Source organism: Molothrus ater, chromosome 21 (genome assembly GCF_012460135.2).
Source record: "Molothrus ater isolate BHLD 08-10-18 breed brown headed cowbird chromosome 21, BPBGC_Mater_1.1, whole genome shotgun sequence".
NCBI classification, from domain to species: domain Eukaryota; kingdom Metazoa; phylum Chordata; class Aves; order Passeriformes; family Icteridae; genus Molothrus; species Molothrus ater.
In genome coordinates this window covers 6,528,655-6,553,807 of record NC_050498.2, presented here as the reverse complement: position 1 = coordinate 6,553,807, position 25,153 = coordinate 6,528,655, and the positions used below count along the sequence as shown (strand labels likewise).

The 25,153-nt window shown below is 52.8% G+C and overlaps 2 protein-coding genes across 2 annotated transcripts; both read left to right on the top strand.

Moving 5' to 3' along the window:
- Positions 1-1,525: 1,525 nt before the first annotated feature.
- Positions 1,526-20,225, top strand: PRPF8 (pre-mRNA processing factor 8). Its single transcript, XM_036395023.1, has 43 exons — positions 1,526-1,571; positions 1,701-1,810; positions 1,887-2,055; positions 2,791-2,955; positions 3,049-3,267; positions 4,487-4,699; positions 4,823-4,948; positions 5,025-5,130; positions 5,615-5,805; positions 5,970-6,089; positions 6,167-6,356; positions 6,525-6,644; positions 6,939-7,073; positions 7,184-7,313; positions 7,634-7,830; positions 7,937-8,143; positions 8,233-8,396; positions 8,707-8,833; positions 8,955-9,147; positions 9,485-9,672; positions 9,906-10,144; positions 10,676-10,822; positions 11,124-11,334; positions 11,422-11,538; positions 11,623-11,870; positions 12,055-12,234; positions 12,470-12,605; positions 13,010-13,179; positions 13,467-13,596; positions 13,792-13,938; positions 14,122-14,282; positions 14,759-14,950; positions 15,534-15,771; positions 16,004-16,132; positions 16,703-16,816; positions 16,913-17,086; positions 17,322-17,515; positions 17,823-18,062; positions 18,149-18,290; positions 18,489-18,629; positions 18,868-19,007; positions 19,140-19,342; positions 19,916-20,225. Exons 2-43 carry the CDS (start codon positions 1,711-1,713, stop codon positions 20,068-20,070), a joined length of 7,008 nt encoding a protein of 2,335 aa, XP_036250916.1. The 5' UTR covers positions 1,526-1,571; positions 1,701-1,710; the 3' UTR covers positions 20,071-20,225.
- A 91-nt stretch (positions 20,226-20,316) lies between these two features.
- Positions 20,317-24,874, top strand: RILP (Rab interacting lysosomal protein). The gene is made up of 8 exons (XM_036395136.1): positions 20,317-20,556; positions 21,141-21,264; positions 21,687-21,808; positions 21,977-22,168; positions 22,819-22,982; positions 23,093-23,215; positions 23,598-23,681; positions 23,959-24,874. Exons 1-8 carry the CDS (start codon positions 20,317-20,319, stop codon positions 24,113-24,115), a joined length of 1,206 nt encoding a protein of 401 aa, XP_036251029.1. The 3' UTR covers positions 24,116-24,874.
- The last annotated feature ends 279 nt before the right edge of the window (positions 24,875-25,153 follow it).

Genomic DNA, 25,153 nt, shown 5'->3' with positions numbered 1-25,153 from the left:
CTTGGTCTGGGGAGCAGGCACTGCTCACAGAGGGTGGCACGTGTTCTGAGGAGGGAGACTCATTCCTGCTGGGCAGGGAAACATGAGTGATCCATGGGCAATGTGAGGCTGGAGACAATGTGTGGCCAAAGCTGCTTATATTTCTATTTGTGGAGAGCAGGGAAGCTTCCAGGTGCTGGGCACAACTCCTCCAGGTTTGGATGTATCACCTCAAGCAGAGCTGAGGTTCCTGTGTGCCCCTCACAGCTCCCAGCTGGAGCAGAACTGTCGCCCAGGGCTTTCTCTTTGGTTTGACGCGCGTATTCCAAATTTTCCAGGAGCTGTTGCACTAGTCCTTGCCCTTAGCACAGCCTCTGCCTCAGCTGAAAATGCTGCCTCTGCCCACAGCCGGAGTGTTTCTCAAGGCCTGGATTGTGTTCCCGCATTCCTGCTGTCACATGGATGCCCTGTACCCCGGGCACGTGGGGCTGGGGGCCAGGGGAGCCTGGTTTGGGCTCCTCTTAATCCGCCGTGGTTTTCCCACAGGGCTAAGGTGGGATAAGCAGTGGCTTTGCAGGTCACCGAGGGCGGACAAGGGGATGCCCTGTGCTTGTCCATCCCCATGGGAAGTGCCACAGCTTTGGCTGGAAAGGTTTTGGGAAGGACTCACCTCTCTGTTCCCACCACGTAGGGGACCACAGAGCCTGAAGCATCATCTCCATCATGGAATTAATTGTTGGCGAGCAACACCCCAGCCTGCCACCCAACCAGCCCTGCTCCAACCCCATCCAACATCCCTCCAGAACAAACCCCTCTCCCCATGGAAAGCCCTAAGGTGAGAGCCTGCCCAGCTGCTGAGCAGCCCTGACAACACATTGAACGCACCCACAGTGAGCTGCCCTCACGATGTTACAGCTCTGGGCAAGCACTCAGGGTTGGAAGGCACTGTGCTCCTGCAGCGAGGCAGGAAAGGGGCAGTGAGGTGGGTGACTTCTCGCTGGGGGATCAGGGGCCACAGTGTGGCCTTGGGGGCAGTGCTGAGGGTAAGGCATCACTGGGGCACAGCATCCCCTGCCTGCCTGGGGGGATGTCCAGGCCCCGGGGGGGATGTCCCCGAGCTGCTCCAGCGGCGACATCACCGGGATGTGTCCGGGATGTCCAAAATGTCTCCGTGAGAGCTCCCCCGCCCCTACCACCCCTCGGGAGGGGGGCGGGGGGCACGACCCGGCCCGTGGCGCCCCCTACAGCAGCGAGGAATGAGCTGCTCCAGGCGCTGTCCAATCAGAGGCGGTGCCGCGCTGTCACCACCGCCCCTCTCCGCCAATGGGAAGCAGCGAAGGGCGGGACCGAGGAAAGCGGGACAGCACACCGGAAGTGTGCGCCAGACACAACTTCCTCCCCTCTTCCGCCTTCAGTCCCTCCCCCTCGCCTCTCCGCGATCTGATAGGATAAGTCTGCTATCTGTCAGGCTTCCTGAAAGCTGATTGGGCATTCCTCTCTGCTAGTCACGCCTACATCCGGGTCTCGCAAGCGCGGTAGCGGCGGCGCGGCGCCGCCATTGTGGTGGGGGAGTGCGGGGGTCGCGGCTGCCGGTGAGGGCCAAGGGGGAGCGGCGGGCCCGGGGTGGGCCCGGGGCGGGCGGGAGCGACGGGGGAGCGACCGGCGGCGGCCTCGTCGTGATCCCGTAGCTCACCCTGAGCCCCTCTCCACGCTCTCCGCAGCAGCGTCGCCATGGCCGCCGTGTTCCCGTACCGCGGCGGCTGCGCCCCGGTGCCCAACCCGCTGGCGCCGCTGCCCGACTACATGTCCGAGGAGAAGCTGCAGGAGAAAGGTGGGTACGGCCCCGGCCCCTCAGATCCTCCTCCGGGGGGGACAAGGCGTGACCCGCAACCTCTGTGTCTCCGCAGCCCGCAAGTGGCAGCAGCTGCAGGCCAAGCGCTATGCGGAGAAGAGGAAATTCGGCTTCGTGGACGCGCAGAAGGAGGACATGCCCCCCGAGCATGTCCGCAAAATCATCCGCGACCACGGCGACATGACCAATAGGAAATTCCGGCACGACAAGCGCGTCTACCTGGGGTAAGGGGTCCCCGGTGTGTGACAAGGGGAGCTCGGGGGATGCGCCGCGGCTGCTTTGGTGGTTGTTGGAGAGAGAGATCCTTTTCCAAAAGGCTCTTCGTGCCCGTTGTGGCTCGCTGAGGATGCCTTGAGGTGTCAGTGCACAGGAGGCTCAGCAAAAGGAGTGGTTGCTTTGAATTTATGAGAAAAAAACATTAGCCTGGATAGCGTATCATTGAAGGAGAAGCCCCTTCTCCAAAGGGCTTTCAGTGTCAGCTGTAGCTCAGTCTGTTGCTGTGAGGTATCAGTGCAAAAGAGCATCAGCAAAGGGAAATGTTGGTTTGAATTTATGAGAAAAAACGTTACCCTGCATGAAACAGTGTCTTAGAAGAAGTTGGGGAGAGTGTGAAATGTTTTTTGAAAGATGAAAAAGCATCCTGAGTGCTTCTTGGCTGTTTGGGTGTATAGAGCTGTCTAGTGCACATCATGGCCTGCTGCAGTAACTTACCATTACCTATAAAAACTCCAGAAACTCACTTTAAAACTTCAGGCTTTGTTAGCAACATTCATGAAAGCCAAATCACTAGAAAACCTTTTGCTAGCCCAAAGGTAGAGTGGGAAATTCACGGATTTGCTTTTGGAACGGGTCAGATGTGCAGCTCCCAGGGAAAACTGGGAGCTTGTTGGGCTCATGGCAGGTGGTTGGCTGTCCCTGAGAGCCCCTCCAGCATGGTTTCCCTTGGTTTGTGGCTGCAGTGCTCTGAAGTACATGCCCCATGCTGTGCTGAAGCTGCTGGAGAACATGCCCATGCCCTGGGAGCAGATCCGCGACGTGCCCGTCCTGTACCACATCACCGGCGCCATCTCCTTTGTCAACGAGATCCCCTGGGTCATCGAGCCTGTCTACATTGCCCAGTGGGGGTAGGTGCCTTCTCCTTCATCCAGCTGGGCCAAACCTTTCTGCATCCACCATTAAAATCCCCCTGATTTTAACTTCCCCCTGATTTCCTGCAGCTCCATGTGGATTATGATGAGGCGGGAGAAGAGGGACCGGCGTCACTTCAAGAGGATGAGATTCCCCCCGTTTGATGATGAAGAACCCCCTCTGGATTATGCTGATAACATCCTGGATGTGGAGCCCCTGGAGGCCATTCAGCTGGAGCTGGATCCAGAGGAGGATGCCCCTGTGCTGGACTGGTTCTACGACCACCAGCCCCTGAAGGACAACAGGAAGTACGTGGTTGTGAAAACACAATTCCCTGGGAGAGGGGAAAAACAAACAGTGCATGAATTAGGTGTGCAGAGCAGTGTGTAACATTTGTGTGATGTTGGTGGGGGGAGGAAAACCTTCCCTCAAGGGTGTGAGGCAAAACCTGACTGTTGGAAAGCTGCATTTTTTGCTTGCAGGTTGCTCAGAGAAGCTGTGGCTTCCCCATTCCTGGAAGTGTTTAAAGCCAGGTTGGATGGGGCTCTGAGCAACCTGGGATAGTGGAAGGGTGGAAGGCTTGGAACAAGATGAGCTTTAAGGTTCCTTCCAAGTGAAACCATTCTGGGATTCTATGGTTCAGCATCCAGCAAGGCCCCTCTATCCAGGAGGCCTGGTACCTACTCACCTGCTAAAACTGATGTTTCTGGCTGTGGTGTTTGTGAGGTCCCCAGGACGAGGTGAGAGATGGAAATTTGACTCCATGTTCTCAGAAGGGTGATATAATATGATATAATAATATTATATTAATTATATTTCATTAATATATTAATTATATTATATTTATTATATTTATCATATTATATTTACTATTTTTACTATTTTTATTATGTTTATATTTATTATATAAATTAGATTAGATTATGCTATATTGAAACTATACTAAAGAAAGAGAAAGGATACATCAGAAGGCTTAACAAGAATGAATAATAAAAATCTGTGATGCCTCAGAGCCTTGACTCAGCTGGCTGTGATTGGTCATTAAGTTAAAACAATTCACATGGAACCAATCAAACATGCACCTGTTGGTAAGCAATCTCCAGACCACATTCCAAAGCAGCAAACACAGGAGAAGAGAATCAGATAATATGATTTACATTTTTCTCTGAGACTTCTCAGCTTCCCAGGAGAAAATCCTGGGCCAAGAGGATTTTTCAGAAAATATCATGATGCCACTGACCATGCTGTAGAGGTGACAGCCTGCATTGTCTAGCTGGAATTTGAAATTTGCTCAAGGTTACAGAGATGTTCTGTGTCAGTTGGGACACAGAGGAGGAGAGGAACTGGAGCAGCCAGCATTTTCTGGGCAGGAGGAGTCCAGAGTAGTCCTTTAACATTGCTGCAGCCTTTTTTCAGTCTAGAGACACCCATGTGTTACCTGTCCTTGATGGATGATGGGTGGCAGGAGGTGTTTGGTGACTCTGGTGCTGTGGCTGTGCCTGGAGTGTCCGTGCTCTGCTCTCCCAGGTATGTGAATGGCTCCACGTACCAGCGCTGGCAGTTCACCCTGCCCATGATGTCCACCCTGTACCGCCTGGCCAACCAGCTGCTCACTGACCTGGTGGATGACAACTACTTCTACCTGTTTGACCTGAAAGCATTCTTCACCTCCAAGGCACTGAACATGGCCATTCCTGGAGGTCCCAAGTTTGAGCCCCTCGTCAGAGATATCAATCTTCAGTAAGTGTTGGGTTTAGGACAGAGAGATGAGTTACTATCTAGGAAATGGGGATGTTTTCAGTCACAAATGTTTGTCTCTCTCACCATGAATGCCTGCATAACAGTTTCTTGTCTCATTTTAAGGGATGAAGACTGGAATGAATTTAATGACATCAACAAAATCATCATCAGGCAGCCCATCAGGACAGAGTACAAAATTGCTTTCCCATACCTGTACAACAACCTGCCACACCATGTCCACCTCACCTGGTAAGAGCAGCAGCCTCCAGAGCCAGGAGAGGAGGGGAAGGCTGTCAAAGGCTCTAATGCTTATTTTTTGTTGCAGGTATCATACTCCAAACGTTGTTTTCATTAAAACAGAAGATCCTGACCTCCCAGCTTTTTACTTTGATCCTCTGATCAACCCCATTTCACACAGACATTCTGTCAAGGTGAGTCACTGGGTTAACGGTGATAAACCCTAGGTGTGGAAGTAGGGGGCTTTAGTATCTTGCTTCTGATAGCAGCAGACAAACATAAATACTTTAAGAGAAGGCACCAGCACTTTGACAAAAAAAGTCCACAGTTACCATTTTAGTCTTCTACTTCTGGAGTTGCACAAAGTTCTCTCCTTTGGTTTCTGCAGGATAAAGCCAAATGTGTAATTAATGGTGTTAGTGTCTTCTGACAGATAATTTATCTTTCTGGTTGCCTTTGGTGTATTCATGGAGCTGGCATCTCTCTGAAGCTACCCCATAACACCTAACTCAGGGTCTGTAGCCACAGTTTGCCTTGTTGGGTGCTTTCTGCTTCTCTCATGCTCAGTACAGCCACACCTCTTCCATGAGAGCAGAGAGATGGATTTTTAACTTGCTTAACTCAGAAACTGAGCTGAAGCAACCAGGAATCACCTTATGTGGTGCTTCTGTTTTTCAGAGCCAGGAACCACTGCCTGATGACGATGAAGAGTTTGAGTTGCCAGAGTTTGTGGAGCCTTTCCTGAAGGATACCCCTCTGTACACTGATAACACAGCCAATGGCATTGCCTTGCTGTGGGCACCACGACCCTTCAACCTGAGGTCTGGCAGGACCCGGAGAGCTCTTGACATCCCACTGGTCAAGAACTGGTGAGTTCTGTCCTGAGGCTGATGTAGTGATCATGACATTATTACCTGAAAATTAAATAAAGACATGATGGTGGCTGGTTTCTAGAGATTTTAGGAGAGTTTTTGGAGATTTTTCTCTAAGGAATGTGAGTTAGCTGAAGCTTTGGAGTGTGATTTATCCATAGGTACCGTGAGCACTGCCCAGCAGGACAGCCCGTCAAGGTGAGAGTGTCCTACCAGAAGCTCCTGAAATACTATGTCCTGAATGCCCTCAAACACAGACCTCCCAAGGCCCAGAAGAAGAGGTGAGTGGGCTCTGTTCAGTGAGGAGCTACTGATCTCTGTAGGGGATTGAGCTGATGGTGGTCTCTGCTCTCTCCAGGTACCTGTTCCGCTCCTTCAAGGCTACCAAGTTTTTCCAGTCGACCAAGCTGGACTGGGTGGAAGTTGGCCTGCAGGTGTGTCGCCAGGGCTACAACATGCTGAACTTGCTGATCCACAGAAAGAACCTGAATTACCTTCACTTGGATTACAACTTCAACCTGAAGCCTGTGAAGACCCTCACCACAAAGGTACCAGTTCATCTGCTGTTGTACACAAGAGCAGAGTTTGTGTGAAGGTTGTTGTGTAGTGAGGAAAGAGGTCACAGTGCCTCAGCTTCTCAGTTGTTGACCAGATTTGAGTTTTTTCACTCTTCTGTGACATTATTACATGAATTCTGAATATTTTGTCTTTTCCAGGAAAGAAAAAAATCCCGTTTTGGGAACGCTTTCCATCTGTGCCGAGAGGTCCTGCGGCTGACTAAGCTGGTGGTGGACAGCCACGTCCAGTACAGACTGGGAAATGTGGATGCATTTCAGGTAGGCTTTTTGGTTTTAAATGTGGTGAGAAGAAGTTGAGAGGAGAATTGGAATATTTTGTATGGGATGCACAAAGTGGTTGAATGTTGCAATGTTAGGGAGAAGAGGGGAAACATTGAAAATATGCAGTACTGTTTGAAATTCTGCTTTTATATTACTTTATAATAAGTGATCATTGTCTGAGCCAGCATTAGGAGCTTTGTATGGCCTGATACACTCTGTCCAATAAACCTGGCTGCTGGAGGTGGTGTCTGAGGTGTTGGTTGTTGTCCCTGACTGTGTTCCATGTCTCAGCTGGCAGATGGCCTGCAGTACATCTTTGCCCATGTGGGTCAGCTCACGGGGATGTACCGGTACAAATACAAACTGATGAGGCAGATTCGAATGTGCAAGGACTTGAAGCATCTCATCTACTACAGGTTTAACACAGTGAGTTCCACCTTTCCACATGGTACTGACCCCATTTAAACTGAGGAACAAGGGAGGGATTCTGGAATGTCAATAAATGACCTGCTCTTACTATGTCTCTGTTCCTCCAGGGGCCTGTGGGCAAAGGTCCTGGCTGTGGTTTCTGGGCTCCAGGCTGGAGAGTGTGGCTGTTCTTCATGAGGGGCATCACCCCACTGCTGGAACGCTGGCTGGGGAATCTGCTGGCCAGGCAGTTTGAAGGTCAGCACCCTGTAAATGCTGCACGTGGGAGGAGTGTGTGGTAAAGATTAATACTGTTTGCTTGCCAGCCAGTTTCCTGTTCATACTGGTGGTCTTTATCCATGCTCCATTGACCAGCTTAGAACTCTTTCAAGATCTGTGCCCCTAGAGCAGATTCTAAATGGAAGTGGGATTTCCTGCTCCATAGCCCCTTAATCATCTTCTCCAGACTGCTGGCAGTGTAATTTCTCCAGATATCCTGCACCTCCATGCACTCCTGAATCAGGAAGGAGAATCACTGCCTGGTGCTGTCAGAACTCTGAAGGACTTTGCTTTTCCAGGCCGTCACTCCAAGGGTGTCGCAAAGACTGTCACGAAGCAGCGCGTGGAGTCTCACTTTGACCTGGAGCTCAGGGCAGCTGTGATGCATGACATCCTGGACATGATGCCAGAAGGGATCAAGCAGAACAAAGCCAGAACCATCCTGCAGCACCTGAGTGAGGCTTGGCGCTGCTGGAAGGCCAATATTCCCTGGAAGGTAAAGCTCTCCCTTGGCCTTTGGGTTCAGCTCTAACATCACCCAAGTGGAGCTGCTCTTGGGAAGCTCCCACTCCTGCTTTCCTCAAGCTCCTGTCCCTCCCCAGGTGCCAGGGCTGCCAACTCCTATTGAGAACATGATCCTGAGGTATGTGAAGGCCAAAGCTGACTGGTGGACAAACACAGCTCACTACAACCGGGAGCGGATCCGCCGGGGCGCCACAGTCGACAAAACCGTCTGTAAGAAGAACCTGGGCAGGCTGACCAGACTCTACCTGAAAGCTGAGCAGGAACGGCAGCATAATTACCTGAAGGTACTTCTGTCCTCCCTGAAACTGCCCAAATTAATGCTGTTCCCATAGGGAAGCTTTCACTGATGAATTCTGGTGGTGTGGTTCTGCAGGACGGGCCTTACATCACTGCAGAAGAGGCTGTTGCTGTGTACACAACCACAGTGCACTGGCTGGAGAGCAGGAGGTTCTCCCCCATTCCTTTCCCACCACTGTCCTACAAGCATGACACCAAGTTGCTGATCTTAGCCCTGGAGAGGCTGAAGGAAGCTTACAGGTAAGCAGTGGGACGTGATCTTGAGCTTCAGGGGAACTGGGAAAAGTTTCTGTTTTGTTATCCATTATTCCTCTGATGGAATATGGCTTAAAATTTACCCTGGTGGACTGGTAAAGCTGTTAGTTTTGGTACTGCCAATTTATCTGGGAGTTCCTATTGACTCTGTCACTTGGGCAAAACCACTGCCGTGCTTGCAGTTTGGGGATGTGGATTGTGAGGATTTAGTTTGAGCATTATCATTCATCAGTTTAATGCAGTGGCCCTTAGGCTGTTTGTGTACAGGTGCTGAGCTGTTCTCCCTTGTTTTCAGTGTGAAATCACGCCTGAATCAGTCACAGAGAGAGGAGCTGGGCTTGATTGAGCAGGCTTATGATAATCCCCACGAAGCTCTGTCCAGAATCAAGCGTCATCTGCTGACTCAGAGAGCCTTCAAGGAGGTGAGTGAAAGCCTGGTGAAAGCCCAGCCATGTTATGCTGCATTCAGAAGCTGAATGGCACAAAAACTTTGTGTTTTCTCTCAACTACCAGCCTCAGTTTTTCCCCCTTTTTTTTTTTTAGGTGGGAATTGAGTTCATGGATCTCTACAGCCACTTGGTCCCTGTTTATGATGTTGAGCCCCTGGAGAAGATCACAGATGCTTATCTGGATCAGTACTTGTGGTATGAGGCTGATAAGCGAAGGCTCTTCCCTCCTTGGATCAAACCTGCTGACACTGAACCACCCCCACTGCTGGTGTACAAGTGGTGCCAAGGTCAGTGGGCTCTTGGATTCCATGCAAAAATGATTTTTCCTGTGGCTCCTTTGTCTCCTATGAGTCCCCTTAGGAGCTGAATTTTTGCTTTTGTAATTTGCAGTCAATAATTACAATAAGAGATACATGTTGTAGGTTAATACATGTGTATATACTGGAGGAGGACAACTTGCACAGCATTTATGGTTGATTACATAGTTTTCCTCCCACTTCTGGATAGACTGGAAGATCCAGAGTGTGAAAAATCAGGCATTGCAAGACTGATGTTGAGTTCCTGTAGCCAGTGGCTGCTTCTGTGCTCTGATGTGTCAGATAACACAAGGTTTTGTTCCCTCAGGCATCAATAACCTGCAGGATGTTTGGGAAACGAGTGAAGGGGAGTGCAACGTGATGCTGGAGTCTCGGTTTGAGAAGATGTACGAGAAGATTGACCTGACCTTGCTCAACAGGCTGCTGCGTCTCATCGTGGATCACAACATTGCTGACTACATGACAGCCAAGAACAACGTGGTGATCAACTACAAGGTGATGGTTCTTGTCAGGAAAGGGGGTTTCTGCTAAAAGGGACCCATGAGGCAGGAGGTTTTGGCAAAGAAGGAGCACAAGACTTGCCAAAGAAAAGTGATGAGGGAGTAAAAAAACCTTGTGGGTCATGCTGAAGAACGACTTCTGCTGAGGTTTCACCTGAGCTGCTCAGGTGAAAGGGTTCTGATGTGTTGGGATTTGTGTTTTCTCACAATTCCCCTTCACTTCCTCAGGACATGAATCACACAAACTCCTATGGGATTATCCGTGGGCTGCAGTTTGCTTCCTTCATTGTCCAGTACTACGGGCTCGTGATGGACCTGCTGGTGCTGGGCCTGCACAGGGCCAGTGAGATGGCAGGGCCTCCCCAGATGCCAAATGACTTCCTCAGCTTCCAGGACATTGCCACGGAGGTGGCTCATCCCATTCGCCTCTTCTGCAGATACATTGACAGGATTCACATCTTCTTCAGGTGAGATCTCTGGGGCCCTGCTTTCCTCAGGTCAGCACAAAGGCAAGGAGATTTAATATGCTCCTGCTGCTGGCTTTTGTTCCCTTTGCTTTGAAGATCAGGAATATTTGAATTGACAGACTTCCCTGGGTAACTGGATGTCCACATGCCTCCTCTTGCTTTCTCAATTTGCTTTTCTGCAAACTGAGAAACTTCCAGTTTCACTGGACCAATAGAAACACAACCATTGTCGAGAAACACAATTAATAGAAATAGAAATATGCCAGTTGTTAGGGATTTGGTAAATTAGAGACTGGTAAAATAAGCCTTTTCTGTCTCTTCATGGAAGATAACCCAAACCCTGAGTTGCTCTGTTGCTAATGAAATTTGCTAATGAAATTCCCCCATTCATTTGGAGGACACAAAAATGGGATAGTTACCTTCACACAGTCTGACAAATAGCTTTTCCTTATTTAATCCTTATCTTTCTGACCATGCTGGTGTTGCAAAGTCACCCATGTAATTCCAGATCCTTTTTTTGTGCATTTTCAGGTTTACAGCTGACGAGGCAAGGGACCTCATCCAGAGGTACCTGACAGAGCACCCCGACCCCAACAACGAGAACATCGTGGGCTACAACAACAAGAAGTGCTGGCCCCGGGACGCTCGCATGCGCCTCATGAAGCACGATGTGAACCTGTGAGTGCTGCAGCTGGGGAAGAAGTGCTAGGAAAAAGGGGACAATCAGTGATTAATAACTGTTGGAGACTGGGGAAGAAGTGCTGGGAAAATCAGTGATAGATAAGTGTTGGAGACTGGGGAAGAAGTGGTAGGAAAAGGGGGAAAATCAGTGATAAATATCTCTTAGATACTGATAGATGCACAGGATGAGATGTGAGAAGTGAGGGGTCTGCGCTGAAAATTACGGAAGCTCTGAGACTTGGCCCAGTTGCTATTTGGACAAATTATGATGTGTCCCTGTGCCCATGGTGTTCTGCAGTGGCCGTGCTGTGTTCTGGGACATCAAGAACCGTTTGCCCCGCTCGGTGACCACGGTGCAGTGGGAGAACAGCTTCGTGTCCGTGTACAGCAAGGACAACCCCAACCTGCTGTTCAACATGTGCGGCTTCGAGTGCCGCATCCTGCCCAAGTGCCGCACCAGCTACGAGGAGTTCACCCACAAGGATGGGGTCTGGAACCTGCAGAACGAGGTGGGCTGGGAGAGCAATCCCTGGGTGGGGTTTCCATGGGTTGGAGAGGGGCTCCCAGGAGGGGATTGATGGCTCTGTGCTCTCCAGGTGACCAAGGAGCGCACGGCTCAGTGCTTCCTGCGTGTGGATGATGAGTCCATGCAGAGGTTTCACAACAGAGTGAGGCAGATCCTCATGGCCTCTGGCTCCACGACCTTCACTAAGGTAAGGGAGGAGGGCAGATCTATGACAGATTTCTACAGATTCTTGGGAATGAGCCAGGAGCTGATCCTTTCCTTTCCTTTCTAGATTGTCAATAAATGGAACACAGCTCTGATTGGCTTGATGACTTATTTCCGGGAAGCTGTTGTAAATACTCAGGAGCTGCTTGATTTGCTGGTGAAGTGTGAGAATAAAATCCAGACTCGGATCAAGATTGGCCTGAATTCCAAAATGCCCAGCCGTTTTCCTCCTGTGGTGTTCTACACCCCTAAGGAGCTGGGGGGTCTGGGCATGCTCTCCATGGGCCATGTTCTCATCCCTCAGTCTGACCTGAGGTGAGTTGTGCTGTTCTAACTCCTACATGACTTGAGTGTTCTCTTAGATGCTCTTTCCCCTAAAAATATTCCAAGAGTGCTAAACCATGCCATGGTACAGAGCTGTGTTGCCTTTACAGTAGCTCATGGCAGTGATGAGAGAAGTCCCAGTTCCTCCTATCTCATTCTTGTGTCTTTGCTCCAGGTGGTCCAAGCAGACAGATGTTGGCATCACTCACTTCCGCTCGGGAATGAGTCATGAGGAGGATCAGCTCATCCCCAACCTGTACCGTTACATCCAGCCATGGGAGAGTGAATTCATTGACTCTCAGAGGGTGTGGGCAGAGTATGCCCTGAAACGACAGGAGGCTATAGCCCAGAACAGGTGTGTGTCCATGTGAGGGAGGACAGGCAGCAGGGGGAAGTTTTGTGCTGTCTGGGGATTTTGGAGACTTTGCTGGCCCTGTGGTACCTGCAGTGCTGTCCCTCACCTCTGGCATTTTAGTGTCCCCTGCCAGAGCCCTGAGCTCTGTGTCATTTCTGTGATCTCATCTGGACTACTCATTAGTGCATTGCTGTAAATTGAGAGGTAACAAAGTGTGGGGATTTTGTTCCTTCAGGCGTCTGACCCTGGAGGATCTGGAGGACTCATGGGACAGGGGAATTCCTCGGATTAACACCCTGTTCCAGAAGGACAGGCACACTCTGGCTTATGATAAAGGATGGAGAGTCAGGACTGACTTCAAACAGTATCAGGTACTGACAGGGAATTTTTCTTCACCTGAATGTGAAATTCAGATACCTGTTCCACACAAAGTCCTTTTACCTTGCATTACTGCAGGTTCACTTCTGTCTCTCTACTGCAGAAAGAATTTACAGCCTTGTGTTGGGACTGGTAGAGGCTGTTTGGAACCAAATGCTCCAGAATTTGTAGTTTATCCCATTTGGAATAATTTAGATAGATTGCAGTGTATTGGAGAAAACAATAAACACAATATTGCAGAATAGTTCTGGAGAGAGAAAAATAATTATCCCAAAACAAGCATTCCAAAATTAACAGTGGAATAATTTGTTATTTAAAGCCTTTAATGACCATCACCCTGGTGTTGCTTCCTGCAGTTAGTGCAGCCAGGTGAGTGATCTGCTGCTGTTGTGTGCAGGTGCTGAAGCAGAACCCGTTCTGGTGGACGCACCAGCGCCACGATGGCAAACTCTGGAACCTGAACAATTACCGCACGGACATGATCCAGGCTCTGGGCGGCGTGGAAGGGATCCTGGAGCACACACTCTTCAAGGGCACCTACTTCCCCACGTGGGAGGGTCTCTTCTGGTAAGAGGAGCTTTGCTGTGGGCTCTGGGCTCAGGCTCTGCTGGTTCTGTTGAGTTTCTGCTGGTTTTCAGTGGTTGTTTCAGAACATTGTGTAATTCAGTTGTGAGGGCACCTGGGAAGGGGGCTACAGCTGAACTTCTTGGAAAGCCATGGAAATTTCTTGGCATGAAACAAAACTCCCAGCTCGTGGCTGATGCCTGTGTCTGTTACAAGTGACACATGGCAGCAGAGATGAGGAGCATCTCATTCAGTTGAATCTAATGCAGTTGATGATCTGCCCTTTCTAGGGAGAAGGCCAGTGGCTTCGAGGAGTCCATGAAGTGGAAGAAGCTGACAAATGCCCAGAGATCGGGTTTGAACCAAATTCCAAACAGAAGATTCACTCTCTGGTGGTCTCCTACCATCAACAGAGCCAACGTAAGTACCTGGTGTTTGTCCCTCTAGGAGCAGACAATGCTTTTCCACTGAAATTAGAGCAGTTAATTGATCCAATTAATTATCAGAACATTTCTTAGAGAGGTACTAAGCCTCCTTAACAGGTTTAAGTGCTCCGTTTTTTTAATTTCCTCAGTTGTGCTGTTGTGTGTTCTCACAGCTGCTTTTCCTTTGCAGGTGTACGTTGGGTTCCAGGTGCAGCTGGATTTGACAGGGATCTTCATGCATGGCAAAATCCCCACACTAAAGATTTCCCTCATCCAGATTTTCCGAGCTCACTTGTGGCAGAAGATCCATGAGAGCATTGTCATGGATTTGTGTCAGGTGAGCACTGTTAGCTTGGTTTGTTTCTGCGCCCTTTTGGAGCAGGACCAATCTTCCCCCAGCAATTTGGCAAGGAATGGGAAGAAATGGAAAATGGCATTTTCCTGACTGCCTTGGTGTTGAGGATAAATTCCTTATCTGGGTTGCTTGAGCACCTCTCATCTTTGACTGCCTTTTCCCCAGGTGTTTGATCAAGAGCTGGATGCTCTGGAGATTGAGACAGTGCAGAAGGAGACAATCCATCCCAGGAAGTCCTACAAGATGAACTCCTCATGTGCAGATATCCTTCTCTTTGCTTCCTACAAGTGGAATGTGTCACGTCCATCCTTGCTGGCAGATTCCAAGTGAGTTTCCCTTTTCCCTCTCTTCAGTCTCCCTGCAGAGCAGAGCTGCTGTCATCCAGAGCCTCTGTGTCTCTTGGGCAGCTGGGGGACACTGGAGATTGTGTCCAGCAGAGCACAGGGCTTGTTTGGGTAGGTGGTTGCAGCACCTCCTGGCACTGCCTTTGCTCATTCTCTCCTCTGGGTGAACTTCTCCCTGAGCTGTTGAAGGTTCTTCTGGAAACCCCACAAAGCTGAGCTGGCCCAGGGCCAGAATCTGGAGTGAATCCTCACCAGACAATCCCTGGGGCAGATGACCCTCATGACTACACAGCAGTGGACTCACTGCTGCTTTGTTTAACCTCTGCATTCACTGCTGTGGGAGAGACCAGCAGGGCCCCTTTCCAGGGTGGATATGGCTGCAGTGTCCATGCTGGGTGACAATTACTGCAGGAGAATTTTGTGCCAGATGAGCTTGTTGTGGCCTGTTTTCTCCTCAGGGATGTGATGGACAGCACCACCACCCAGAAGTACTGGATTGACATCCAGCTGCGCTGGGGCGACTACGACTCGCACGACATCGAGCGCTACGCCAGGGCCAAGTTCCTGGACTACACCACAGACAACATGAGCATCTACCCCTCTCCCACTGGAGTGCTCATTGCCATTGATCTGGCCTACAACTTGCACAGGTCAGAGCTGCACCTTCTGTGGTTTCATTCCTAGGGTTGGAATTGGTGGTTTGTGGGTATTGTCTCGGTGCATCTCCAGACTGGGTTGTATTCCAGACAGGAGGATGAGGAGAGAAGGCTGGAGATGGACAGTTGGTGGGATAAGGCATCTCAGGTTGCCCAGTTTTGCTCAGTAGTTGTGGTTCAGTTCCCTCAGTTGATTAATAATTTGTTTCTTAGGATATTTCTGTCAGACTGTTGTTGGAGCTGAAGGACAGGCCTTGTTTCAAAGCTCCTACAAGTGGAGACAGCTATTTCTCACTGGAAACAAGGGGCAAAGTCAGAAATCTGTTCTCCAGTGTGTTTGTTGGAGATGGTGCAGCTTTTCTGGGACTGCAGCATGTGTGTGCTGTGGCTTCCCACTGAGGGGGTGTAGGTAGAAGCCATAGGTGCCCACCTCCAGGGCATTACAGAAGTCACAGTGCAGCACAAAGTTGTATTTTCAGCAGTACAAAGGGGCCTGGCTGCTGCATGGAAAGACTTGAGTGGGGCTGTCACCTCTTCAGGTCTAATGATAACAACTTCTGTTTGTTTCCTCCTTCAGTGCTTATGGGAACTGGTTCCCTGGGAGCAAACCTCTGATCCAGCAGGCCATGGCCAAAATCATGAAAGCAAACCCTGCCCTGTACGTGCTGAGGGAACGGATCCGCAAAGGGCTGCAGCTCTACTCCTCAGAGCCCACAGAGCCCTACCTGTCCTCCCAGAACTATGGGGAGCTCTTCTCCAACCAGATCATCTGGTTTGTGGATGACACCAACGTGTACAGAGTCACCATCCACAAGGTGAGGCCTGAGGGGTGTCTCAGGGAAAGGACTGAATGGGGTGGAGGTTTCCATGCATGATGGAAATCTGGGAGTCAGCACATGGACCCAGATTTTTGCAGAGTGCACAGAGCAGCTCTTACATTTCCCTCACAGCTCCTGCTCAAAGCACACAGAGAGTTGGCTCTTGTCTAAAGGTGTGGGTGGGCTCCATTTATCTCCCTGCACTTCTCACTCTCACCTTTTCCCTCAGACTTTTGAAGGGAATTTGACCACAAAACCCATCAACGGAGCCATTTTCATCTTCAATCCCAGAACTGGGCAGCTCTTCCTGAAGATCATCCACACCTCTGTGTGGGCAGGACAGAAGCGTCTGGGACAGGTAGGGCCTGGCTGTGCCTTGGGTGTGACCTGGGGGTGGGCTCTGAGTGCTTGGGACAGGAAACATCACAAAGATTTTCATCTTCCTGCCTCTTAATGAGTTTGGAGCTCCAAAGTCCAAGTGATCAGGCAGGCAGGAGCATGGGTTATAAAAGTGGAGGAACAGAGGCATTGCTGCTGCAAGGACTTGAGGCTCTGAGATGCAAAGACCCCACATCATCACCTTTTCAAGCAGAGCTTGAGGAGCAGTGCTGTGCTCCTTGTTACAGAATTCACTCTGAGCTTGGCTGTACATCCAGTGCAGTGAGAAAGCTCAGGTGGCAAATGCAGGGAGGTGCAGTAGCCAGCTGTTGTTTTCTGAGCCACTCAGGAGTAACTGAGCTCCAGGAATGGGAACTGCCCTCTGTGATCAGTAAGGAAGAAATGCTGGGCCTTGTCGCTGATCTGGAACAAGCCATAAATTCCAGTTGTATTTTTAGAATTTGGTTTGCATCCCTTTGGTTCCCAGAGACATGGAGAGGCTCCTGGAGAGCAGGGGGATATTTCTCTAACCCTGCTGTCTTTTCTGCAGCTGGCCAAGTGGAAGACTGCTGAAGAAGTGGCTGCCTTGATCCGATCCCTCCCCGTGGAGGAGCAGCCAAAGCAGATCATAGTGACACGGAAGGGCATGTTGGACCCACTTGAGGTAAGGCTGCAGCTCCCTGAGGATGTGTAAAATCTGTGGGAGATAACAGGACACTTCTGTAGTAGCTGTGAGCTAATTGCTCTTGATGAACTCCAGGTGCACTTGCTGGATTTCCCCAATATTGTGATCAAAGGCTCGGAGTTGCAGCTGCCCTTCCAGGCCTGTCTGAAAGTGGAGAAGTTTGGTGATCTGATCCTGAAGGCCACTGAACCCCAGATGGTTCTCTTCAATCTCTATGATGACTGGCTGAAAACCATCTCTTCCTACACAGTAAGCACAGATGTGTCTCCTGCATTTTGCTTTGCTGCTGATAAATGAGGCAGGAACCAAGGCCTCAGATATCCCTAATGATTTGTTTGGGAGCACTTGGCTCTGAATCTGCCTGGATTTTCCTTTAGACGGATTTCCCTGGCAATTCCCATGTGCTCACACAGAGGAAGGCTGTACTAGGGCCTTGTACATTTAATTTTCTTCTTTCTAACTGCATCTTCTTTCCATCTCCAAGGCGTTCTCCCGTCTGATCCTGATTCTGCGGGCGCTGCACGTGAATAATGATCGAGCCAAAGTTATCCTGAAGCCAGACAAGACAACCATCACTGAGCCTCACCACATCTGGCCAACCCTGACAGATGAGGAGTGGATCAAGGTGGAGGTGCAGCTGAAGGATCTCATCCTTGCTGACTATGGCAAGAAGAACAAGTAAGCCATAATCCTGTCAGCCTTTCCTTCCTGCCCTAAAGGCTGTGGCCAAGGGCCTTTGTCAGTGCACTCTCAGCTTTGTAGGGGATCTGGTTAATTTTAATAACCTTGTGGTAATGCAGATAAAAATGTGTGCACCAAATCATTGATCTAAGCATCATGTGATCATGGCCCCTCTTTTGTTTAAAAAGTTTGGTTTAATTTTTTCATAGTGCCCAGAGTGAGTGTTCTGAGCCTGTGCCTGAAGGTGAGAAGGCTCCAGAATGTTATTTTGAAATGCTTGACTTGGGTGAATTTTCTCTTCCAGCGTGAACGTTGCATCCCTGACCCAGTCAGAGATCAGAGACATCATCCTGGGCATGGAGATCTCTGCCCCATCTCAGCAGAGGCAGCAAATTGCAGAAATTGAGAAGCAAACCAAGGAGCAGTCACAGCTGACGGCCACGCAGACCCGCACGGTGAACAAACACGGGGATGAAATCATCACCTCCACCACCAGCAACTACGAAACCCAGACCTTCTCCTCCAAGACTGAGTGGAGGGTCAGGTAGGAAGGCAGGCAGGGGTGGTGGGAAGGGTTGGAATGCTCAGGGAGGTTCTGTGCCCCCTCTGATCACTGTCTCCTCCTCACAGAGCAATCTCTGCTGCCAACCTCCACCTGCGGACAAACCACATCTATGTCTCATCAGATGACATCAAGGAGACAGGTTACACCTACATTCTTCCCAAAAATGTGTTGAAGAAGTTCATCTGCATCTCAGACCTGCGGGCCCAGGTGAGTGTGCAGGGAGTTTGTTACAGCTGTGCCCCACTCAAACACACCTGGGGGGAGCCCTTGGTGAAGGGCTGGGAACCTGCTGTGCTTTGTCCACGTCAATCCCTCTGATGCTCTCCTCAGGAATTAAGGAGTTCCCACTCACACAGCTACAGAGAGATCTCTTCTGGCCTTCTAAGGCAGGTGTGTGTGTTTTAGATTGCAGGTTACCTGTATGGAGTGAGCCCTCCAGACAACCCCCAGGTGAAGGAGATCCGGTGCATTGTGATGGTGCCCCAGTGGGGGACACACCAGACCGTGCACCTCCCAGGGCAGCTGCCACAGCATGAGTATCTCAAGGTGGGTAGAGGTTCAGCTTCCAGGGTGGGTGGAAGGTCAGTAACAAGGACCTGAGGTGGTGGAGCAGCTTTTCTTGGTCTTTTGTAGTTGTAAGACTGAAAGGGCTCAGTCTGAAGCCAAACTTGATTGAGATCAAGTGAGGGGGAAGCCTGTGATCTCTGTGTCCTTTTTGCCAGGCTTGAAGTGGTCTCATTTTAAATGGTTTTGATTTTTCTCTAAACCACTCTCTTTTTGTCAGGAAATGGAACCTCTGGGATGGATTCACACCCAACCAAACGAGTCCCCTCAGCTCTCACCACAGGATGTCACCACCCACGCCAAGGTCATGGCTGACAACCCCTCCTGGGATGGGGAGAAGACCATCATCATCACCTGCAGGTGAGGGGCAGGGAGGCTTCTGCTGCAGAGCTGGGGAACTCAAAATCGGCAGGAAGGGAGTGTTGGCTCATTCCTGCTTCCCCTCCTCTGCCCCAGGTGAGTCTGACTTGCCTCATGCCTTCTCCTTTTCAGTTTCACCCCTGGCTCCTGCACGCTGACAGCCTACAAGCTGACCCCCAGCGGGTACGAGTGGGGCCGGCAGAACACGGACAAGGGCAACAACCCCAAGGGGTACCTCCCCTCCCACTACGAGAGGGTGCAGATGCTCCTGTCCGACCGCTTCCTCGGCTTCTTCATGGTCCCAGCACAGGGCTCCTGGAACTACAACTTCATGGGTGAGCTGGCCTGGGGAGGGGAGGGAAAAGGAGGCAGTGTGAGGAGCTTGGGGAGGAGGGAATAGCTCCTTACCCACTCTAAAGCTTTTTCAGGGTGGCTGGCAAGGATAGCAGCACTGTGCCCTGAACTTTGCATAGTACCAGCATTGGGATATCAGTTTGATGGTTGTTTTTTTTTTGGTGGCTCGAGAGGAAAAATAGATCCCATGTCTGTCAGGATTGTAGGGCATGGTCTATCGCCACTGAATAATTAATCCCTGTCAGGCAGGAGAGATAATGGAAAATGCAAGAGAGAAGCTGTTCCCTGAGCTGTTCCCAGTAGGGAGGTGCTGGTATGAACACCATGGGCAGCTGGAGAAGGGGTCAGGAAATGAGAGTAACAGAACAGTCGACTGGCATAAAAGCATTATAAATCTCTTGAGGGGAGAAACCCAAAGAGGGATGATTTTGTGGGTTTAGAACTCTCTCTCCTGGCAGGGAAATGGTCATAGAAGGGTGGAGGGCTGTGTTAGACTCTGAAAGGTGGAGGAGGCAGAAGGGGTGCTCAGGTGGGTGACACTCCCTCTTCTCCAGGTGTCCGCCACGACCCCAACATGAAGTACGAGCTGCAGCTGGCCAACCCCAAGGAGTTTTACCACGAGGTCCATCGCCCCTCTCACTTCCTCAACTTCGCGCTGCTGCAGGAGGGGGAGGTTTACTCTGCCGACCGCGAGGATCTCTACGCCTAATCCCGCCCGCGCCCCTTTAGTACTGTTGATATTCAACAGCGTGTTCGTGTACCCCTCCTGTCTCCGTCCCTTCCACTGTACCCCGCTCGCCCCCCTCACCCCGCGCGTTGTTGTTTTCCCCACTTTTCCTCTCAATAAATTTTGTACGAACGGGAGCGCCGAGGGAGCGCGGAGGTCCCGCCTCGGGGGCGGCCCCGGACGGGGCGGGCCGGGCCGGGCCGGGCGGAGCCGCGCGGGCGCGGGGCGATGGCGGAGCCGCTGTGGCGAACGCCGCCGGCCCGGCTGGCCCCGCCGCACGTCTACCGCATGGCGGGGGCGCTGGGCGCCGAGCTGCGCCGCCTCTCCGCCCGCTTCGGGCCCGACGCCGTGGCCGGGCTGGTGCCGCCCGTGGTGCGGCTGCTGGAGCTGCTCGAGGCGCTGGTGGCCCCGCCGGCCGCTGAGGGGGAGGCGCCGGCGGCAGCGCCGGCGGGGCCGCAGGAGGCGGAGGTGAGCGGGGAGCTGGGAGCTGCACCGGTGGCACCGAGCCACGCGTGTCCCCGCTGGAGTGGCCCTCGGGACGGCGCCGAGCCGGCTGGTGGCTTTTCCCGGGGAACGGGGCTGGCAGCGGTGTCCCACGTTTTGTGGGACGGCTCCCACCCCGCTGTTCCCGTTCCCTGTGGGGACGGCTCGGGCCCCGCTGTTCCCTTTTCCCAGGGGATGGCTCTGGCCCCGCTGCCCTGCATCCCCTGGGGCGGCTGCGATGTGCCTGTCCCGTTCTCTCAGGGGATGCCTGTCTCTGCTGTCCCCCATCCCCTGGGGCAACTCTGATCTTGCTATCCCTGTCCTCTGATATGGGTCTCACCCGGCTACCCCCCATCCCTTGGGATAGCTCCGACCTGTCTGGCCCAGTTGTTCCCTTGGGCTGGCTCTAACCCAGCTGTCCCCCTTTCCGGGGTGGTGGCACTGTCCCCACTGTCCCTCATCCCCTGGGCAGCCTCTGACCTGGCTGTCACCGTCCGCTGCTCAGCGCTGGCTGACCTGGCTGTCACTGCCGCCGGGGGTGGCTCTGACCCGGTGTCCCCGTCCCCCAGGAGCCGGAGCAGAGGCTGTGGGAGGCCGAGCGCCGGGAGCGAGCCCTGCACGGCCGCCTGGCCTGCCTGGAGGAGCAGAACCGCCAGCTCCTGGGGCAGCTTGCCGAGAGCCAGTCCCAGGAAGGTGGGTGTCCCCGTGGGCTTGGGGTCCCCCCATGCCACAGGGTGTCCCTATGGAGCAGCAGGCTGGGTACAGGGCTGAACCTGTTCTTCTGGAGCCTGGAATGCTGCTCTCCTTTCCCTCACCTTGGAGACCTGTCCTGGCAGGGAGCATAGGCATTACCTTGTTCTGCAAGTCACAGGGATCCCAAACCTCCAGAGCATCTCAAAAGCCCCCAGGAGGGTGGTGGAGGCAGGCACAGGGTTTGGGCTGCTGTGACAACACAAGGATGTTCCAGGAACGGTCTAAAACTCTCAGTTCCCTTCTTTCCACTGTGAGATTACCAGGAACAAGTCAGACTTTGCAGAAGCACTGAGGAACTTCGTAGCATTGTGGGCTTGGGGGAGCCCCTGGGGACTCTGACTCCTGTCCGTGTGTGGTCTCAGACAGCACGGCACGGAAGGAGCGGGAGGTGATGCTGCGGCTGAAGGAGGTGGTGGACAGACAGAGGGATGAGCTCCGTGCCCAGGCCCACGAGATCGTCTGCAAGAGCCGGGACACGGAGGCGGTGAGGGCGGGGGAGCTCAGGGGTGTGGTGTGCCAGGGCCCGGGGAGCTGCTTTCATGTCACATCCCACCCCCGGGGCTGTCACAGCTGCTGAGCCTGCTGGGACAGGTGGCACTGGTGTCCCTGGGTGGGGACACTGCCTCACCTCTGGCTGCCCTGGGCCCTCCAGCTGCAGGAACAGCTCCAGCGCTTCATGGCCATGAACGAGGAGCTGCGGCACAAGGTGGCCGTGGTGCAGGCCCAGCTCAAGAGTGCTCTGGAGCAGAAGTCAGACCTGGAGGCTGCCATGCTGCAGAGCCAGAGGGAAACGAGCAGGAGGAGCAGGACAGCCTTGGAGAGACGGCAGCCCGAGCCTGGCCTGGTGAGTCTGAGCTGTGACCCCACACCAGAGCCTGGCCTGGTGAGTCTGAGCTGTGACCCCACACCAGAGCCTGGCCTGGTGAGTCTGAGCTGTGACCCCACACCAGAGCCTGGCCTGGTGAGTCTGAGCTGTGACCCCACACCAGAGCCTGGCCTGGTGAGTCTGAGCTGTGACCCCACACCAGAGCCTGGCCTGGTGAGTCTGAGCTGTGACCCCACACCAGAGCCTGGCCTGGTGAGTCTGAGCTGTGACTCCAAACCAGAGCCTGGCCTGGTGAGTCTGAGCTGTGGCCTTGCTGCTGCTGGGCATCACCAACACTTACCCCACGTTCCCAGCCTTGTGTGGAGCTTTTGGCACACCCAGATGTGGTTATTCAAGGAAAGCCCAGAGCTGAAAACTGAACAGTGTGGTGGTGTCTGCAATACCACCAACACCTTCTCTGTAGAAGTGTTATGGGTGGGCAAGATGAGGTGACAGGAGTTAAAAGTAGATGGGACACACAGGATGAGGGAGGTTTGCCACGTGTGGTTGCTGGCTGAGATGGGGACATTCTTGAGACTTTTCTATTTTTGTCTGCATGTGCACCCAGCCTTTGGGTGGGGGTTTTGAGGTCTCTGCCTGCCTGCTGACTCTCTTTGCATCCCCTCCAGGAGGGAGCCCTGTCACCCTCAGAGGAGCCGCAGCACCAGGATGGGGGCAGGAGCCCTGCCCACTGCTGCTTCTCCAAGGAAGAGCTGCAGCAGATCCTGCAAGAGAGGAATGAGCTCAAGACCAACCTGTTCCTGGTGCAGGAGGAGCTGGCCTATTACCAGAGGTGAGTCCTGTCCCTGCAGCCAGCCCTGGCCCATCAGAGGCTGCTCCCACCACAGTCAGGGCAGAATCTTCCCCAGGCTCTTGGTTAACCAGCTGACTGCTTTTTACCAGGGAGCTGCTGAACGAGGAGAGAATTCCCAGCTTCTTCCTGGATGCAATGAAGTCAAATATCAAAAAACAGAGGAAAAAAATCAGAGCCAAAATGCTGGGAACGACAGAGGAGTCGGCGAGCAGGTGAGTCTGGCTGGGTGCTGGGATCCTCCCGTGCAGGGTGGGGGCTGGCTGCCCTGCTCCAGCATTTCCATGTGCTTGATGCCCTGCATTGGATCCTCCCCAAGCCCAGAGCTGCCTCCTCCCTCCAGAGATCAAAGGTTTGATGTCTGCAGTTGATGTGTTGCTCTGGCATAGCTGTGCCACAGGGGCTGGGCTTTGTGCTGCAGCTCAGGGTGTCCCTGTCACCAGTCAGGCATGGCCTGGCCAAATGCTACTTGTCCCTGCATGCATGTGACAAAAGGGAGGTGAGGTGGTGGCACTGGGAGCACTGGACAAACGCCAGAGTGGCTCCAGCACTCGCTGCTGTGGCTCAGTGCAGGTTTACCCCCATTTCTTTGTGCAGTGATGAAGAGGAGGGCTCCTGGCTCCCAGGTCATGGCACAGACTGTGTGGATGCTCAGCCTCCAGAATCCAAAATTAGGAGCTTGTAAGTTTGCTCCTGTGCTGGTAGGGATGGGAGGCTCTGCCAGTGGAGAGGTTTGGGGTTTGGCTGGGACCTGACAGCTGTGGAGCTCGGATGTGATGGGAGCAGAGTCAGCAGGGCTGGCAGGGATGCTGCCAAAGCAGGGGGTGCTGTTGTAGAGGGATCTGCCTTGTCCTGGGTGCCACACGCTCCCAGGGCCCACAGCCAGGCTGTGTCCTGCTGCCACCTCCTCCCTGGGGAGGTTCTTCTCCCCCATAGCCCTTCTCTGCTCTCTCTGCAGTTTTGGGCTGTGGTATCAGGGCAGCAGCAAAGACCCCCCCACATCCAGCTGCTCTGGAACCTGGGAAATCATTGACTCACTGGACACACAGCTGGAGCCAGAGGGAGAGAGCAAGGCAGGGTCCAGCTGCCCTGACAGAGCCACAGCACCACTCTGACCACACGGGACCGGGAGCAGGATCTGTCCTCGCAGCAGAACTTCCTGGATCCTCTTCTTCCAGTGGATTCCAGAGCAGCACAGCAGCCCTGGCCCTTCCCCGTGCCACGGTGGTGGCAAAGCCACAGCGTGGGCAGGTTCCTGCAAACCCACTGGGACACTTGGATGTGGGCTGCCAGCCTGACCTGGACAGCTCAGCACCTCTGGGCACCTCTGCCCACCAGCCACCCTTTCACTGTGTCCACAGCTTAGCTACAGAGGGGCCCTCACAGCTGGGCCCCCTCCCCACTGCTCCTTGCTTGCAGCTCAGCATGGTGGGGGTCTGCACCCTCTTCCTTCTCCACACCCCAAAAGGGATCTTCCCATCCCCTGGTGGCTCTCTGCAAACCCCTCTGCTCACAGCCCACAGTTGCCCCGTCCTGCTCTGTGGGGTTGTTTTACCTCACCCCTTTCTTTAGTAGCTCCCCAATCCCTGCAATGTGAAGGTCCAGTTGGGGTGTCCTGGGGTCCCCACAGGGCTGGGAGGGGGTGAGCACACTGCACTGGGTGTCCAGGTGCTCCTGTGGCTGGGAGCCACCAGGATCAGCACCACCAGGGCCGCTCCTGCACTTCTCAGGCGTGGGGTGAATCAGTTTTGTACTGGCACCTCTGGGACCTGGCAGACTGGAACAATCCTTGTGTTCATGGGGGCATCAGTCCCCTCAGATCAGGTACTTTCTACCTTTAATTTGGAAATAAATCAGTATTGTTTTTCCTCTGAGGTTCTGCCTGCAGCCTCTGCTCTCTGCTTGGGGAGGGCTGGGTGAGGCTCCCAGATTTCCCTTACCCTTCTCCTAAATGGCTGTGCCCCCTTCTGGTGGGTCAGCTGTGATGGGGAGGGGGCTCCAGAGGGGTGAGCCCACAGTGCTGGGCATGAAGGAGTTAATTCCTGCATGGCCAGGGGGAGCACTCTGCTTCCAGCCCGGAGCCCCCCCAGCTGAGCTGGCCTTGGGTAGGAAAAAGGTGTTTCCTGTGCATCTGCTGACACAAAGCTCCTGGG

What these genes read in the sequence shown, in the direction of transcription:
- RILP (XM_036395136.1), top strand. Translation starts at nt 20,317, where the DNA reads ATGGCGGAGCCGCTGTGGCGAACGCCGCCGGCCCGGCTGGCCCCGCCG. An exon ending in GGCAGCCCGAGCCTGGCCTG is followed by an intron (nt 22,169 to 22,818) that starts GTGAGTCTGAGC and finishes CATCCCCTCCAG; the next exon opens with GAGGGAGCCCTGTCACCCTC. An exon ending in ACAGAGGAGTCGGCGAGCAG is followed by an intron (nt 23,216 to 23,597) that starts GTGAGTCTGGCT and finishes TTCTTTGTGCAG; the next exon opens with TGATGAAGAGGAGGGCTCCT.
- PRPF8 (XM_036395023.1), top strand. Translation starts at nt 1,711, where the DNA reads ATGGCCGCCGTGTTCCCGTACCGCGGCGGCTGCGCCCCGGTGCCCAAC. An exon ending in CCCCTGAAGGACAACAGGAA is followed by an intron (nt 3,268 to 4,486) that starts GTACGTGGTTGT and finishes CTGCTCTCCCAG; the next exon opens with GTATGTGAATGGCTCCACGT. An exon ending in AAGACTGAGTGGAGGGTCAG is followed by an intron (nt 18,063 to 18,148) that starts GTAGGAAGGCAG and finishes TCCTCCTCACAG; the next exon opens with AGCAATCTCTGCTGCCAACC.